This window comes from Rhinoraja longicauda, chromosome 17, assembly GCF_053455715.1.
Source record: "Rhinoraja longicauda isolate Sanriku21f chromosome 17, sRhiLon1.1, whole genome shotgun sequence".
Taxonomy (NCBI): Eukaryota; Metazoa; Chordata; class Chondrichthyes; order Rajiformes; family Arhynchobatidae; genus Rhinoraja; species Rhinoraja longicauda.
This window is the reverse complement of record NC_135969.1, coordinates 20,940,107-20,957,917: the sequence shown is the minus strand read 5'-3', so window position 1 is coordinate 20,957,917 and position 17,811 is coordinate 20,940,107. Positions and strand designations below refer to the sequence as shown.

At 45.1% G+C, this 17,811-nt stretch overlaps 1 protein-coding gene across 6 annotated transcripts in view; it reads right to left on the bottom strand.

Moving 5' to 3' along the window:
• The window catches only part of usp19 (ubiquitin specific peptidase 19), a 109,028-nt gene that overhangs the window by 35,029 nt on the left and 56,188 nt on the right, over nt 1-17,811 (bottom strand). For all 6 annotated transcript variants that reach the window (XM_078414287.1, XM_078414282.1, XM_078414286.1 and 3 more), the window contains 6 exons: nt 17,508-17,666; nt 16,831-16,941; nt 12,881-12,991; nt 10,423-10,524; nt 7,842-7,982; nt 5,168-5,283 (listed from right to left, as the gene is read on the bottom strand). In XM_078414287.1, the coding sequence (XP_078270413.1) occupies nt 5,168-5,283; nt 7,842-7,982; nt 10,423-10,524; nt 12,881-12,991; nt 16,831-16,941; nt 17,508-17,666 (740 nt within the window). The remainder of the gene's footprint in view (nt 1-5,167; nt 5,284-7,841; nt 7,983-10,422; nt 10,525-12,880; nt 12,992-16,830; nt 16,942-17,507; nt 17,667-17,811) is intronic.

Below are 17,811 nucleotides of genomic sequence, written 5' to 3'. Positions count from 1 at the left end.
TTGTTCAACTAGTTGAGCGAACTATTTCAAACCTATCCTAGTCGTCTAAGAATCTGAATTCAGTCCCAAACAATAAATCTTGAAATTACTTTCATAAGAGAAATTGGATAAGTACTTGAAATTTTGCAGAAGAACAAGCTTTCGAGTTTCCATACAACATGGAAGCCCATTTAGTCTAAGTCAACCAACAGAGCAAAGCCATCTCACCACCAATTTTGTCTGTAACCTATTCCTCCCACATTCCCATCAATTTCCCCTGATTCTACCATTCACCTACACACTGGGGTCAAATTGATGGCAATTAACCCAACTACCAGCACATTTTGGGGAAGTGGTTGGGAACAAGAGCACCAGGGGGGAACCCAGGCTGTGAGAGTTGAATAGTACAGCCCTTTGAAAGAGTTAATACATATACGGCTTCCCTTATGGTATAATTCGTTAGTAGCAATTTAGTGGATTCAAAAATAAACATGGTTCTTGTCCAGCAACAGTAAACCTTTGGCTCAGTGGGAACCACTCGCATTCACAAGTCAGAGGGTGCAAGGCTCAAAACCTGCAAGTACAGACAACCCCAGCTCAGAAATGTGAGGCGATAGAATCTTCTTTGCCCATGGGTTAGGCTGGTCTTCAATACCACATGGATGGCAAGAGCTCATAAAACACCTACCGCTTTCCCCGAGAGGACTTGCCTCCACCACAATTAGTTGGGAGAAGTGGGTCACAACCATAAGAGGAACAGCCTTACTAGGTTCTCAATCAACCTGCATAACCCTAATCTTACTTCAGCAATGGAACATCACGGACATCAGTTGTATAGGGCCCTGGTAAGACCACATCTGGAGTATTGTGTACAGTTTTGGTCTCCTAATTTGAGGAAGGACATCTTTGTAATTGAGACAGTGCAGTGTAGGTTCACGAGATTGATCCCTGGGATGGCGGGACTGACATTGGAGGAAAGATTGAATAGACTAGGCTTGTATTCACTGGAGTTTAGATGGATGAGAGGGAATCTTATAGAGACATATAAAATTATAAAAGGACTGGACAAGCTAGATGCAGGAAAAATGTTACCAATGTTGGGCAAGTCCAGAACCAGGGGCCACACACAGTCTTAGAATAAAGGGGAGGCCATTTAAAACTGAGATGAGAAGGAACTTTTTCACCCAGAGAGTTGTGAATTTGTGGAATTCTCTGCCACAGAGGGCAATGGAGGCCAAATCACTGGATGGATTTAATAATAATAATAATAATGCATTACATTTATATAGCGCTTTTCATACACTCAAAGACGCTTTACAGGGATTTAAAAAACATAGGGAAGTGAATAAATAGATAAATAAGTAAACGAACAGCGAAAGGAGACAGAAGGTGAGGTGACCTTCAGTGGTTGAAGGCAGTACTGAACAGGTACTTCAGTGATGTTTTGAATGTGGTGAGTGAGGAGTCTCTGACGGTTTGGGGTAGTGAGTTCCATAGGGTGGGAGCAGCGATGGAGAAAGCCCTGTCCCCCCAGGATCTGAGTTTGGTCCGGAGGGGGGGGGGGATAGGAGATTGGCAGCAGCAGAGCGGAGGGTGCAGGTGGGAGTGTGCCTGTGGAGGAGGTCAGTCAGGTAGGATGGGGCCAGGTTATGGAGGGCTTTGTAGGTCATGAGGAGGATTTTGTACTGGATTCTCTGGGGGATGGGGAGCCAGTGGAGTTTGTAAAGGACGGGGGTGATATGGTCACGGATCGGGGTGTGGGTGAGTAGACGGGCAGCGGAGTTTCGAATGTATTGAAGTTTACTGATGATTTTTGAAGGTGCGCCATAGAGGATGCTGTTGCAGTAGTCCAGACGGGAGGTGATGAAGGCGTGGATGAGGGTTTCTGCAGTTGTGGAGGAGGGATGGACGGAGACGGGCAATGTTTTTGAGGTGGAAAAAGGCTGTCTTTGTGATGTGTTTGATGTGTTTGTCGAAGGAGAGGGTTTGATCAAAGATGATTCCAAGATTCCGGATGTGAGGGGAGGTGGATACTGGGAGACCATCAATGTTGAGGATGAAGTTTTGGGTGGATTTGGTGAGCGTTTTTGGACCAATGATGATGATTTCAGATTTGTTGCAGTTGAGTTTGAGGAAATTTGATTGAAGCCAAGATTTTATTTCAGTGATGCAGTTTGTCAGTGTAGAGTGTGTGGTGGTGGAGATTGACTTGGTGGAGATGAGGAGCTGGATATCATCGGCGAAGCAGTGGAAGTTGAGACCATGACGGCGGATTAATTGACCAAGGGGGAACAGGTAGAGGATGAAGAGGAGGGGGCCAAGGACTGAGCCTTGGGGGACACCTTGGGGGAGGGGAGCGGTGGGGGATTTACAGTTGTTAATGGAGATGAACTGGTGCCTGTCAGAGAGGTAAGATTTGAACCAGGATAGGGCTGTGCCGGTGATGTTAAAGGAGGTTTCAAGTCGGGTGAGGAGAATGGAGTGATTTATGGTGTCAAAGGCGGCGCTGAGGTCGAGTAGGATGAGGATGTTGAGGTTGCCAGCGTCGGAGGGGAGGAAAAGGTCGTTTGTGATTTTGAGGAGCGCAGTTTCAGTACAGTGTTTGGAGCGGAATCCGGATTGGAAAGTTTCATACAGGTTATTGGTAGAGAGGTGGTATTTGAGTTGGGAAGCTACAGCACGTTCCAAAACTTTGGACAGAAAGGGTAGGTTGGAGATTGGTCTGAAGTTGTTTGGGGTGTCAGGGTTGAGACCAGGTTTTTTCAGAATGGGGGTGACAGCAGCGATTTTGAGGGATGGCGGGACGATGCCAGTGGACAGGGAGGAGTTTAGTGTTGCAGTGATAAGTGGAGAGAGAGCAGGAAGGCAGGCCTTGACAAAGCTGGAGGGGATGGGGTCCAGAGAGCAGGTGGCAGTTTTTATTCCTGTGAAGAGGTCAGAGAGGTCGGTGGTGGAGACTGGGGAGAACTGAGGCAGGGGTTGACAGGATAAGGGGGGGCAGGTGGTTTGAGGGGGAGCAGGTGCGTTGGTGGTTAAGGTGCTGTAGATGCTGTCTATTTTGCTTTGGAAGAATGAAAGGAAAGTGGTGCATTTGTCAACTGTGAATGATTGGGAGATGGTGTCCAGGGGGCTGAGGAGTTTGTTTATTGTAGAGAAGAGTGTTTTTGGGTTTCCGGAGCCAGAGTGAATTATTTGAGAGTAGTAGGTGGAGTGGGCACGGGTGAGGGCATCTTTGTAGTGCTGCAGGTGGTCTTTGTAGGCTTGGGAGAAAATTGTGAGACCTGTTTTGTTGCGGAGTCTTTCAAGTTGGCGGGCATGAGTTTTCATCATGCGGAGTTCGGGGGTAAACCAGGGAGCAGAGTGGGTGAAGGAAACTGTTTTGGTTTTTATAGGTGCAAGCTGGTCGAGGCAGGAGGAGAGAGTGTGGTTGTAGTAGTCAGTGAGGTCAGTGAGGTCAGAGGGGCTGTGGAGGTCAACGAAGGGAGAGGCGGACATTATTTCAGAGAGGGAGGATGAGAGCGAGGTTGGTGAAACAGAGTTCAGCTTACGGAAGTTGATTTTGCGTTTTTGCCTTGGAGCTGGGGTGGGAATGTTGACAGACATGGTGATGGCTAAGTGATCAGAGAGGGTGGGGTCGGAGCCAGAGAGGTGATGTAGATTTAGTCCAGTGGAGCAGACAAGGTCCAGAATGTGCCCACGGTTATGGGTGGGAAAATTGACGTGTTGAGTGAGGTTAAAGCAGTTGAGTATTTCAGTGAAGTCAGCGGTTATTGTGGAGTCAGTGGAGTCCATATGGATGTTGAAATCATCGAGGAGGAGGATTGAGGGGGAGAGAGAACAGAACTGGGTCAGAAAGTCAGAGAAGTCAGAAAGGAATGATGGGTGTGGTTTGGGAGGGCGGTAGACAACTGCCATGACTAATTGTGTGTGGCCAGAGAGTTTGAAAGCCAGGTGTTCAAATGAAGGAGCAGATGAGATGGAGATGAGGCTGATCTTGAAGTCCTGTCGGTGAATTACGGTGAATTAAGAGAGAGTTAGATAGAGCTCTGGGGGCTAGTGGAATCAAGGGATGTGGGGAGAAGGCAGGCACGGGTTATTGATTGTGGATGATCAGCCATGATCATAATTAATGGCGGTACTGGCTCGAAGGGCCGAATGGCCTCCTCCTGCACCTATTTTCTATGTTTCTATGGACCACATCTTGCACTACCGCGGATTTACATTCAAATAGTTTTTTGCACCAATGTCTTGTTTTGCACTTTGTTTTCCACTGTTTTCTATGATTTATGTATAACTTGTGTTTCTATGTGTGTCTGAGTCCATGTGCCTATGATGCTATTGCAAGTAAGATTTTCTGCAAGTAAGGGCAAAGTTTGAACCTTGGAACTGGGGCTTTCAAGGAAGATTGGAATAAGTTTGTGCATAGGTGATGGTAGAAATTCAGAATTCTTAATCAGAAATGGTAACAGTTAATTGTTAACATTGGCTGGGCAAAAATGTAATACCTGCAAGGCTTTGAGGGAAATGGGGAAAGGTAGGTTTATTACACGAGCCATCCTCCCCACCACTAACCCCATTCTGACTTTACACTGTCACAGGAAAGCAGCCAACATCATCAAGGACCACTTACACCCTGGATATTTCCTCTTCTCCCCTCTCCCGTCGGGCAGAAGTTAGAAACGTTTAAAAACACGTACCACCAGACTCAAGAAAAGTTTCTTCTCCGCCGTTATTCGACTACTGAACTCCCATAAGCTAGGGTGCGGTTCTGATCTCACAACCCAGCTCATTGTGGACCTTGGACATTTTCTCTGGCTCCGTAACGCTATAACTCTGTAACACTATATTTTGCACTCTGGTATTTTTCTCTTTGCCTTACCTGTTGTACTTATGAATGGATTGATTGTATTCATGTAATGTATTATTTGACTGAAATAGCACGCAAACAAAAGCTTTTCACTTCATATCGGTACACGTGACAATAATAAACAAATACTGATAGCTACTAAATTACATCACAGTTCAGCCATGATCTCAGTGCAACAAGCAAGAGAGTTTAAACAGCCTTTTGCTGTGCCACTGCAGGCTGTTAGCAATTCAGCCCACAGATTTATCACTTCACACTGTTCTCAAATGGAACAGCCAGAAGACATTACACAAGGTGCACGGAAAGGAAGGGCTGACTCACTGGTTGCAGTAGGCGACTCGGTAACAACTGGTACAACGCCGCAGCTTCTCGTCGGGCTGCTGGGGCTTCTGGCAGGCAGCACACTTATTGATCGAGATGTTGGGAATCACCAACCGCTGCAGGCAAAGAAGCAGCAAATTACTTGTGATGCAGCTGGAAAAGCCAGATACACGCGAGGTGCAGGTAGCATAGTTAGCAACCTCCAGCCCAGCCAGTGCGTTCGATTCCTTTCCAAACAAGATTCAGAAATATATTTCATACTGCAATCACCAAACATGGCCAATTATATGGCCTCACCCCAGTGGCAACTGGTTAACTAACTGTAACAGAACTCAATATGGTGCTAGGGCAGGAACAGAAAGCACACACAGAAGTGCATGAGCTTATTCCACAGAAACTGCAGTGCACCTCAGAAACACAAGATTCAGACTCAAACTTGAATTCTCCAACGTCAAACAATTTCCTGTCTTTATTTGTATCAGGGATGTCCCATTTGTGTTGCCATTCCTCTCTTAGTCAGTTATAAAGCTATATGGCATGGAAATAGGTCCCTTGGCCCACCCTCTCCATGCCAACCGGGTTGATATACTCAGCTAGTCCCATTTGCCAGCATTCGGCCCATAGTAAGAATTTAATGGCTCCGCTTTCAGTACCTATGTCAATTAAACACTCTTGACCCAGCCCTCCAAACTCCAACAAAAACGTCACCTATCCATGTCCTCCAGAGATGCTGCCTGACCCGTTGAGTTAGCTGCCCATTCAATGTTTGCTTCACTTCATCCTATGTGTAGGAAGGAACGTTTTTGGTCGAGACCCTTCTTCAGACTCAGTTTGAAAACGTCACCCATTCCTTCTCTCCAGAGATGCTGCCTGTCCCGCTGGGTTATTCCAGCTTTTTTTTGTCTATCTTCACTTCGTCCTATTACAGACAGACCTTTGATCTAACCATTTCGCTCTTCCACAGTCTCTGCCACTGAAACAATCTTTTTTCTCCCTTTTTCCATTATGAAGAAGGGTCTCCAAAACTGAAAAGTTAACCATTTCTCTTTCCGCTGTTGCTGTCTGACTTGCTAAGTCTTTCCAGCATTGTTTGAGTTCAGAAATAATTCAGCAACTGGGTAAATTGCTTTAAAATTCTTACTTTAGACAATAGGTGCAGGAGGAGGCTATTCGGCCCTTCGAGCCAGCACCGCCATTCAATGTGATCATGGCTGATCATTCTCAATCAGTACCCCGTTCCTGCCTTCTCCCCATACCCCCTGACTCCGCTATCCTTAAGAGCTCTATCTAGCTCTCTCTTGAATGCATTCAGAGAATTGGCCTCCACTGCCTTCTGAGGCAGAGAATTCCACAGATTCACAAGTCTCTGACTGAACAAGTTTTTCCTCATACCATATCATATCATCATATATATACAGCCGGAAACAGGCCTTTTCGGCCCACCAAGTCCATGCCGCCCAGCGATCCCCGCACATTAACACTATCCTACACCACTAGGGACAATTTTTACATTTACCCAGCCAATTAACCTACATACCTGTACGTCTTTGGAGTGTGGGAGGAAACCGAAGATCTCGGAGAAAACCCACGCAGGTCACGGGGAGAACGTACAAACTCCTTACAGTGCAGCACCCGTAGTCAGGATTGAACCTGAGTCTCCGGCGCTGCATTCGCTGTAAAGCAGCAACTCTACCGCTGCGCCACCGTGCCGCCTCAGTTCTCATCTCAGTTCTAAATGGCCTACCCCTTATTCTTAAACTGTGGCCCCTTGTTCTAGACTCCCCCAACATTGGGAACATGTTTCCTGCCTCTAACGTGTCCAATCCCTTAATAATCTTATACGTTTCGATAAGATCTCCTCTCATCCTTCTAAATTCCAGTGTATACAAGCCTAGTCGCTCCAGTCTTTCAACATATGATAGTCCCGCCATTCCGGGAATTAACTTTGTAAACCTACGCGGCACACCCTCAATAGCAAGAATATCCTTCCTCAAATTTGGAGACCAAAACTGCATAGTACTCCAGGTGCGGTCTCACTAGGGCCCTGTACAACTGCAGAAGGACCTCTTTGTTCCTATACTCAACTCCTCTTGTTATGAGGAGTTAGGACTGATAACAAGGCTGAAATATTAGATAAATGGATCACAGTGACATTTAATTTTCCCCAAAGTGCGGAATCCAGTCCATCACAATAAAGACTCCTCTACTGATCTCCTATATATAGAACATCCATTGGGCAACAGTTCCATGCCAGAGATATGAGGGGCAAACAAATGTAGCAAAAACAAGCCAACAGTAAACCCTGAGAAGTGTTAAATCCCTTCCATCCCCCAACATGCCTGTAGCTCCTCCTGACATGTAAGAGAAGGGCTGGAGTATCTCAGCAGATACAGGAGGCAACATCTCTGGAGTACATGGAAAGATGACGTTTCAGGTCAGGACCCTCCTTCAGTTTGACTCGAAACATCACCTATCCATATTCTCCAGATATGCTATCTGACCTGCTGAGTTACTCTGGCACTTTGTCTTTTTTTGTAAACCAGCATCTGCAGTTCTTTATGTCTCATTGTAAAGGACCTCTCCCTGCCTCAAGGCTAAGGCAACCCCTACTGCCACCCCACCAGAAAGCAGGCAACCAAAGACAGTTCAGAAACAACAATAATTGGCGACATACCTGTTGTACTTGCAATTCGACCACTCTCTCTTTTGTGAGGTCTTGAGAATGGACCTCAAAGCAGAAGAGTGTATCGCTAGGGGAAACGGTATCCAAGGACTGTGACGCCAAAAATAGCCGATGGAATCTGTTTCTCACAACCTACAGGAGAAACAAAGTCGAACAAACATGAGAGCCAGTCACCAGCAGAGAAACATACACCTTCTCAGACTGCAGCTCTGAGAATCTTCTTATCAGTGGATCAGCAATAGACAAAACATTAAGTTGTTAAACCACTTTAATATATTGGAGTTGTTTCATGAAATTTTTGATTTGGTCCTAGGAATTGGACAGGTAGTGGAAGAGATGGTCCTGTGGACAGTCAGATTCAAGCACATTTTAGCTGCGGCAGAATTCATTATTTAACTGTAATTAAAAGTGTAGAACGTCCACAGGTCCATCCAGCTCCGGTCAATGCGACATGGTGGTGCAGCGGTAGAATTGCTGCCTTACAGCAAGAGATCCTGGTTTGATCCTGACTGCGGGTGCTGTCTGAGTGGAGTTTGTATGTTCTCCCTGTGCCCTCCAGGTCCACACTCCCACACTCCAAAGACGTACAAGTTTGTAGGTTAATTGGCTTCGGTAGAATTGTAAATTGTCCCTAGTGTAGGATAGTGCTAGTGTACGGGATGATTGCTGGTAGACGTAGACTCGGTGGGCCGAAGAGCCTGTTTCCGTACTGTATCTCTAAAGTAAAGTGAAGATGGTTATAAAGGTATTTCTTTACTTAGCCAAAGCACAAACTGCAAGGGCAGGGAGGTTATGCTGGAACAGGATACATCAGTTGTTGGCTCAAGTAGCATGTATAGGCTGGTTACTAACAGGAAAGAAGCAATTACATGGACAGTTGTCGACCTGAAAGGAAAATTTGAGTCAGAGACTGGATGAGCTGCAGTTTCTCTTTCAGGAACAAGGGAAGCTGATAGGAGATGTAATTGGGCACATAAAATCACAAGAGATCTTCAGACGGGACTCGTTTATCTTAACAGGAAGTAAAAATCTAAAGTATTCAGGTTTCATGCAGAGTGTGGTGGGAGCCAAGAAGTCACTGACTGAAAGGTAGGAAGTGGCAGACCCACTCATATCATTTAAAATATAGTTAATTGTGTATTTAAAGAGCTGTGGTCGACAAAGCTGTAGACCTAATACAGAAAGGCTACCATCATGTTGTAAAGTTTCTCTGCATTAATGCAGCTGGAGATAGATAGATCACAGAACAGCAATGATCTGACTGAACTCCAGGGCAGGTGAAGGGCAGTAGTGCCCACAGTTACTATATTAAGACAGACTGTTGGCAGGTTAATTAATCCCGGAGATTTCATTCCCAGAACCAACTACCTTCTCAGTGTCAATCGGAAGTGCACATTTTGCAAGCTGAAATTGTTCATCAATATTCAGGATCAGAAACACCAGCTAAATTTGCCCTCTATATGCGCAGGAAAACATGTAGCGAGGCTGGGAATCCTGTTGTAAACAAAGGACTATCTTGTTTGGGGACTTTCAATTAATTTATTTTGGAAATTCAGCCCAATTCACAGAAGGGATTTTTAAAAATTCTGGGAACATTTCTCAGGAGTTCTGTCACGATCTAGCCGGAGATGCGATTGTTTTCCGGATCGTATCTCCGGTCGCTCTGCGGCCTAACGTCGTGGAGCTGGAGGCCTTGCTCGGGACCGACTTTGAGCCTCACCGCGGGGCGTGGACTTATCATCAGAGCGTACGATTCCTTGCCTGGGATCGACGCTCCAACCATGGCCTGCGGACATCAACATCAAGGAGCTTGCAGTCTCGGGTAGAGACCGACATCGGAAAGCTCCAAATCGCAGAAGGTTTACCGCCAGCCCCGACCCGCGGTAAACTCGCTCGGCGCGGGGGAGCTGAGATTCCCCCCCGATGCAGGAGCTTGATTGCCCCGATGTGTGGGCCCGACCACTGGCTACGGGAGTCAAGATCGTTCCGTCAACTGAAGGCTCGAGGTCCCCGATCGCGGGAGAACAAAGAAGGGAAGAGATTGAACTTTATTTTCGCCTTCCATCACAGTGAGGAATGTGGAGGAGTCACTGTGGTGGATGTTCATGTAAAAATGTATTTTGTGTGTTCTGTTGCTTTTTATTGATATGACTGTATGGTAACCTCGTATGTTGCAAAACATACTTGGCTAATAAAGTCTGATTATGATTATGATCTCCGGCCTCGTATCCAATTCAAAGCAAAGGTTTTTTACTTCATCAGCAAAGGGTTTATGAAGAAGAGTATTTTAATAAAATGAGAGAAACAATTCTTAAATATTTTCTGATATTTTTGCTCCCAGCAATGACATCGGAGCTTAACACTGATTTGCAGACTCCAGAACAATTCTGACAGAACAAGTATAAGGATCAAGACCCAAAACGTTGCCTTTCAATTCCCTGACCCACCAAATTACTCCAGCACTGTGTTCTGCATCCTATAGACAAAGGTGGATTTCCAAGGTAGAAAAGTCAGTGCTAAGTTTAACCCACTTTCCCAGTGCCTGCTCCTTTGCAGCGTTTCGCAGACTTACCTCAGCTAGTCGAAGCATGCCTGCTTTTACCTTCATGTTCCGGGAAACTGCATCAAATATGTCAGTGGCGCTGGCATTCTCCTTGCCCACACTCACCAGGATCTGTTGGTAGAAAAGGAGCAATCACTTTAACAAAATATATTTACAGCACCTTTAACAGTAAAAACATTGTGAGGGTCATCACAAGACCATAAGCAACTTCTGACATCAAGGAATTTAGACGGTTAACCAAGACCCTGTCCAAAGAGAACAAGTTTGGAGGAGCATCTTATAAGAGAAAAGAGAGATCGAGGTGGAAATGTTTAGGAACAAAATCACAGAAATTAGTAGTCTGGCTGCTGAAATCTTGAATTGTGGTGTGATTAAATCTGGGAATTATAGTACAACAGCAAGGCACAAGAACATGCCCTTAGGCCCACAATGGTGCCAACTAAAACTAATCTCCATATGTGATCCATAACAGTCCGTTACCTGCATATCCACATACCTATCTAAAAGCCTGTTAAACACCACTATCGTATCTGTCTTCATCACACCCCCGGCAGCACGTTCCAGGCCCCCACCACCCTCTTGTAAGACACTTGCCCCACACATCTCCTTTAAACTACAATCCTCTCCCACCTTAAAGCCAAGCCTTTTAGTTTTTGACATTTCTACCCTGGGGGAAAAAAGGTTCCAACAGTCTACCATATGCCTCGTATAAATTTGTATTCTTCTATCGGGTCTTCCCTCAGCCTCCGATGCCTCAAATAAATCAATCCAAGTTTGTCCAACCTCTCCCTGAAGCGAATGCAGATCAATCAATGGACCAGAATTGTAAGAGCTCAGAGCCACGTGGTGAGCAAAAGGGTGGAGAGCTGCGAGAGTTTTACAATCAGGGGGTGCTGGGAAATTCTCTACCCAAAGAAGGGTGGTTCCAGAATCATCTAGCATATTCTAGTCCAAGACTGGGATTACTGGACAGAAAGCAAGTTAGCCTTTATGGTGATTAGGCAAGAAAGTGGTGTTGAGGCAGAGAGCAGTCATTAACCTAACGCAAGACATAGAAGTTTCGAGGGACTGAATGGGTGACTCCTACTGTCACTGTACATTCTTGTGGTAGTGTGACCCAGGACATAGACGTCAGGGTCTGGATGACATCAAATATCTCGCACATATGCAAACTGGAAGACTGGCCCAAGAGTAAAGGAAGAAAACCTAGCAGATGGAGAAAATTGATAATTATTTTGGCAAATAAAGACAAGGCTGAATGGGATGATGTTAAAGGGGTGGAAGTATTTAGTCTTGACAAATGGTGGTAGATATCTCAGCCCATCTGCTTAGTCAGGTTTGGACAAAAAAGGGAGGGAGCCTGTGGTTACAGTATGGAGTCCGAAAATTCAAGAGATTTTTCACAGATGTATAGTTTCGTCACTGAAGAGGTTCAATTGCTATCCTTGCAGCAAGGGTGGGGGCAAGGGATTTAGAGATACAAAGTTTTGAGGGCATGGATGGGGGAACAGCACAAACAGTTTCCTCACAGCAGAGGAGAACCGGAGAGCACAGATTTAAGGCAACAGGTAGGAAAGTTAAGAGAGGATCTGAGGAAAAATGCTCTAAGGAATGGTTGGTGTTGAGACACACACATTAAAGTTGTCTCTGGATGGCCACTTGAATGGCAAAGGAAGGGAAGAACTGTAGAGACTGCTGGAAAATGTAATTCACGTAGATGGCTCCTCGATGGTCGGCACGGATACAGTGGCCAAAGGGTCTGTTTCTGTCCATATGACGTATAAACTGAGTTTCAGAACATAACAGTCATGTCTTTGCAAGTCTCCTCTGGGGCACAGACCCAGCATCTCCTGAGAATTGCCAAGAAGTGAGACTGATCAATTTGATATTATAGCCTCGAACATCAACAGCACACAAATGGGCTACTCACTGCCCTGTGCCCATGGGAGTCATTGTGCATTAACTGCTGCTCTGCCGTCACACTTTACAAACAACAGTAAAATAAACACTTTTCACTCTCTCCCAGTATACATGACAATACCAAAAACCTACAATCACCTTTACATCTCTAGCTTTTGTCACATTCTCCACCCATTTGCAAATCACCCCCTCACCTGTATCCACCCATCACTTACCAGACTTTGTCTCACCCCCACCTCTCTTTTCCAGCTTTCTCTCCCTACTCCATCAGTCTGAACTATCCCGACCCGAAACGTCGTCTGTACATTCCCTCCACAGGTGATGCCTGACCTGCTGAGTTACTCCAGCACTTTCGTGTTTTGCTATCCATTTATGTTTGGTATTTGATTAGTGGCCTGAAAGAACTACTTTCTAATGTAACCGTCCCTCTGTTCAATCTTGTATCGCCATGTCAAAGCAAGTCCCCTCACTTCCACGGCTGTGGGACGGTAATTGTATACACCACACAGCTGTGTTGACCAGCTCTACACAGCAACACTGCTCTTACCTTGATCGGTTTTATATGAGGCTCTTTAGCAAAAAAGAAAACAGTCAGCAGCTTCTGTTTCTGTGGCAGTGGGACCGATAAGTAGAGGAACGGATCAAATGTGATCGATACCTGGAAAACAAAACTTACAAATGAGTCAGACACAGGGACACATACAGACAGATAATGATACTGTGTCCTCTCTCACAGGCACCACCATCACATCTTCATCACCACATAAAGGACACAAATCACCCTGACTTCTTCCTTCAGACTGTAGCTCTCAGTAGTTTCCCACGAGTTGCTCACGGCCAAAGATGATTCCCAGCCTCATGGGATAATAAAGCAATATTCTGTTTATACCCCTGTCCTTATTCTTAATACTTTGCTTCCAAATTGGTTTAAACATTCTAGTTTGTGAGCTGGACCAACAATCTGACCACTCACAGGGTGTTGCACGATTGGAGTTGCTGTTCTATTTGATGAGGCATGAAATGGATGCCTTGTCCATTCTCCCTGCCTGGTGTCGTCAATTATTGTCAGATTACCTGGATGTTTCCATCAATGTTGCCCACTGGATCTTGCTCTGTGTAGAACATTATAGAACATAGAACAGTGCAGCACAAGGACAGTCCCACAATGTCTGGGCCAAACATAATGCCAAAACCATATCTTATCTACCTGCACATAATCTCTCTAATCCCTACATATCCATGTGCCTATCCAAAAGTCTTCTAAATATCACTACAGTATTTGTTTCCACACCACCCTTGGCAGTGTGTTCCAGGCACCCATCACCTTCTGTGTTAAAAAAACGTGCTCTGCACATCTTCAAATTTTGTCCCTCTAACCTTAAAGCTATGCACTATACATTTTGATTTTGTTCAACCTGGGGGGAAAGATTCTGTTTACCCCATCTGCGCCTCTCATAATTGTATTTTCTTCTATCAGGTCTCCCCTCAACCTCTGGTGTTCCAATCTCTCCCTGCAGCTAATACTCCCTAATCCAGGCATCATTGTTGCCTTGTTTCCCAACTACCACAGATACCACTCTGAAAGGCAACTCATTTGGTTTGGCAAATTGATTGCTGTAACAGCATGCAATAAAATTTGAGCTTGTTTTATTCATTTACAGCTCACATGAAAAGCAGAGCATGCGATGGTGTCTCAACAACACGCCCACGCTCCAAATCTCCCTCATATTAAGCATTTGGGGGAAGGATTGTTTGAACTTGATTAGGGTAATACTGACTGATAAATGTAGAAATGTACAGCACTGGAGCAGGCCCTTCAGCCCACAATGTCTGTGCTGAACATGACACCTATCTATCAATAATGTGAAACTCACGCCTTTAATTTCCTGATTATTCCCATCTGAAACAAGGGAACAACTTTGGCTGCTCTCCAGTCTGGGACTTTGCCCGAGGCTAGAGGGGATATAAAAACCTCCAGCTGCTAATTCCAGATAGTGAGTGAACATTTTTTTATTTTTTAGCTCTACCAATATTGCATCAGAGGGCGACTCCTCCAATATGACCTCGGAGTGCTGGTGTGACATTCTCCCCGATTAGTAATATAACTCACCCACCTCCCTCGCTAGCACGTCTGAAATATCAGAACCCTGGATGTTGAGCTGTCAGTCCTGCCCCTCTTTCAACCAATAATGGCTACAACCTCATAGTTCCAAACACTGCTCCACACTACGTTCAATCCATTAATATAAATAAAGTGTGGCACATCGCCCGTCACAGGCCTCCACTTTGAAAAACAACCCATTACCACTCTCTGTCTCCTCCCTTCAAGCCCACTTTTTATCCAATTGGCTACCTCATCCTAGATCCAATGTGATCTAATCTTGCAGACTAGCCTTTTTCCCAGGCTAAGAGAGTCTAAAACTAAAGTGCCGGCTTAAGGCGAGAGGAGCAAGATTTTACGGGGATCTGAGGAACAGGTTTTCCCACAGAGGGTGCAGGTTATGTGGAATGAGCTGCCAGAGCAAGTGGTAGGGGCAGGTACAACTGCAACGTTAAAAGAACATTTGAATAGGCACATGGTCAGCAAAGGGTTAGAGGGGTATGGGTTAAATGCAAGTCAATGGGACTAGCCCAGCTAGGCATCTTGGTTGGTGTAGACAAGATGGGTTGAAGGGTCTGTTTCTGCTTGTACGACTCTGAAATTATAACAGACATCACAAAGGGTAGATAGAATATTTTGTTCATAGCAGAGGCATCAAAAACAAGAGTGCAAGTTTGGGGTGAAAGGAAGGAGTTTTAAAGTGAATTTGTGGGGAAATTCTTTTACACACGCAGTGGTTGATATCAGGAGCTCGCTGCAAGAGGTGGAATCAGATATCACTGTATTTAACTGTAATCACTGTATTTAACAGACATTTAGATAAGCTTAAATGGGCAAGGCATAGAAGGATATGGTCCTAATGAGGGCAAGTGGGATCGGCATGGACATGGTGGGCCAAAGGGCCCATGTGTGGCTATACGACCCTCCGCATCTTAAAAATGCAGTAAACCTCTCTGGATCTGCGTCCTATTTCAGAAGCACGAGACACTAGAAGTCATTGCTTACGTGCAAGTTTTCTTGTACGAGGTCTACATCCTTATTTGGGTTTCAAGCTGTAACTTCAGCTAAACATCACCACCTAGTGTTATGTTAGGAATAAACAAGTCTGTGTGGCTGCAGTTCATAAGATGACATCATCCACAACAGAAGCAACATCTGTTCAGTTACATTAATTACATCTTTCCACAAATGCAAATAATTTAAATTAAAATATAACTTTACTCAATGCTCAAAAAATTGCTAAGTCCTTGTACATATTCAGCAATTATTCATCTCGATGGGGGCACTTAGGGTAGGTTGGTAAGTAGTTAAAGATGTCCCGAGTTCATTCTGCCGGTCATGGTCATTGCTTTCTCCATAACACTCAAGCAGTTTAGTATTTTGCACTGAATTTCATTCTTTACCAACAGAGACACCCCACCCCCTCTGACCACCTGCTATCTTTTCGATAGGAAGTATACCCCTGAATATTCAGTTCCAAGCTCTGATCCTCTTGCAGCAATGTCTCTGTAATTGCCACAACATCATAACTACCAATTTCTAACTGAGCCTCAAGCTCATCCACTTTATTTCTTATACTTCGCGCATTCAAATATAACAATTTTAATTCGGTATTCACCTCCCCTCTCACACCGGTTTTCACCTGATCTTACTCTCTTATCCCTTCTTGAACTTTCCATTCCATTAATTTGGGTGTCTTTCACAACTTTTCCTATTTAACTCCATCTATAACTTCCCCTTTAACTCCATCCTTATACTCCCAATTTGTCAACCCCTCTCCCTTGCTATTAAATTATGAGGGGAATAGATTGGGTGAATGTATAGAATCTTTTATCAGGGGTAAAGAAATCAAGAACCAGAGGACATAGGATTAAGATGAAGTGGAAAGATTTAATAGGAATCGGAGGGGCACCTTTTTCCACTTAGACGGTGGTGGGTGTATGGAATGAGTTGCCAGAGGAGGTAGTTGAGGCAGGTCCAATAACACCATTTAAAATACATTTGGACAGATACATGGATAGGAAGTATATGGGCCAAACACAGGCAGGTGGGATTAGTGTGGATAGGCATCATGGTCAGCAAGGGCAAGTTGGGCCAAAGGACTTGTTTATGTGCTGTATGATTATGACTTTGAAGCATTTTCCAAGCATTGCTGCCAGGTATGATGACTTGTTCAGGGGGTATGGGTTTATGACAAGACAAAGGAGATGGGAGAAATATATATATATTTAAATCAGAGAGTGGTTGATACCTGGAACTAGCTGCCAAAGGAACTGGTGGAGTCAGATACAATGACTATGTTTTAGAGATATTTAGACAAGCACCTGAATAGACAAGGCATTGAATAAAACAGTCCATAAAGCGGGCAACTGCATCGCACTCATTTACCCACTCACCTTGAAACACATGGGACACACCAGCTTGGACTTGTACTGGCCCTGGAACAGATCCACGATAAAGGAGTCATTCCTCATCTTGTGACGCTCCCAGGCCTCCTCTGCCACTACCTATGTGCCACAAATAGAAGGAACAGGAAACACTGCAGATCAAAGAAGCTATAGAATTCCTTATTTCAACCAGAGTGATCAATAGTAAAATGAGATCATTGGTACTTAATCTTCTCTCTAGGTTATTTGTATGACAAGCAGTACAGGGAAAGCATGAGCAGTACAAAATAAACTGCTGAGGGACAATTTCTTCCTAATAGAAAGTGAAAGGCCTTGCCAAATAACAAGGGCGACGGGCCAAACGCAGGCAAATGGGATCAGCCCAATATGCCAACTTGTTTGGCATGGACAGTGTGGGCCAAAGGGCCTGTTCCCATGCTGTACAGCTCTATGACGCTCTGTCTCTATGGCTATCTGAATGCTCCCCTTTGTTAAAAGACTGGCCAAAACTACACAGCGACTCGACCAGTACTGAACAAGGAACAGAGTGTTTAACGAATGGACAGGGTGCTGATACACAGAAGGCACTGTTCATGGGCTTGTACGCAAAGGCCAACATGTAACGTTGGGAACAGATGTAGTGAACGTTCCCAGCCACCGTGTCAGGCCTGGGGTACCAATCTTACCTCATCGGGGCGCCCATCGGAATCCACGGTCTCAGTGTACGGTTTATTCTGTATCCTATTAAGGTCCTCATGGAGGCCATCAAGCAGAAACGCCATGAACTCCTGCGCGTCATGCTGTGCGTAGCCAGTGAACTGGCTGGCTTTGCTTGCCACAATAGCCTGGAAGGAAAGATTGACGACAAGTAGCCAAAACAACAAACGCCAGAGTTATTTGCGTCACACTAGAGACAGATTTAGGCATTGGATATTCCGCGTCTATTCCTCTTGGGTGGCCTTTACCGTGGCTTAGTGTCAAGTAGGTGCC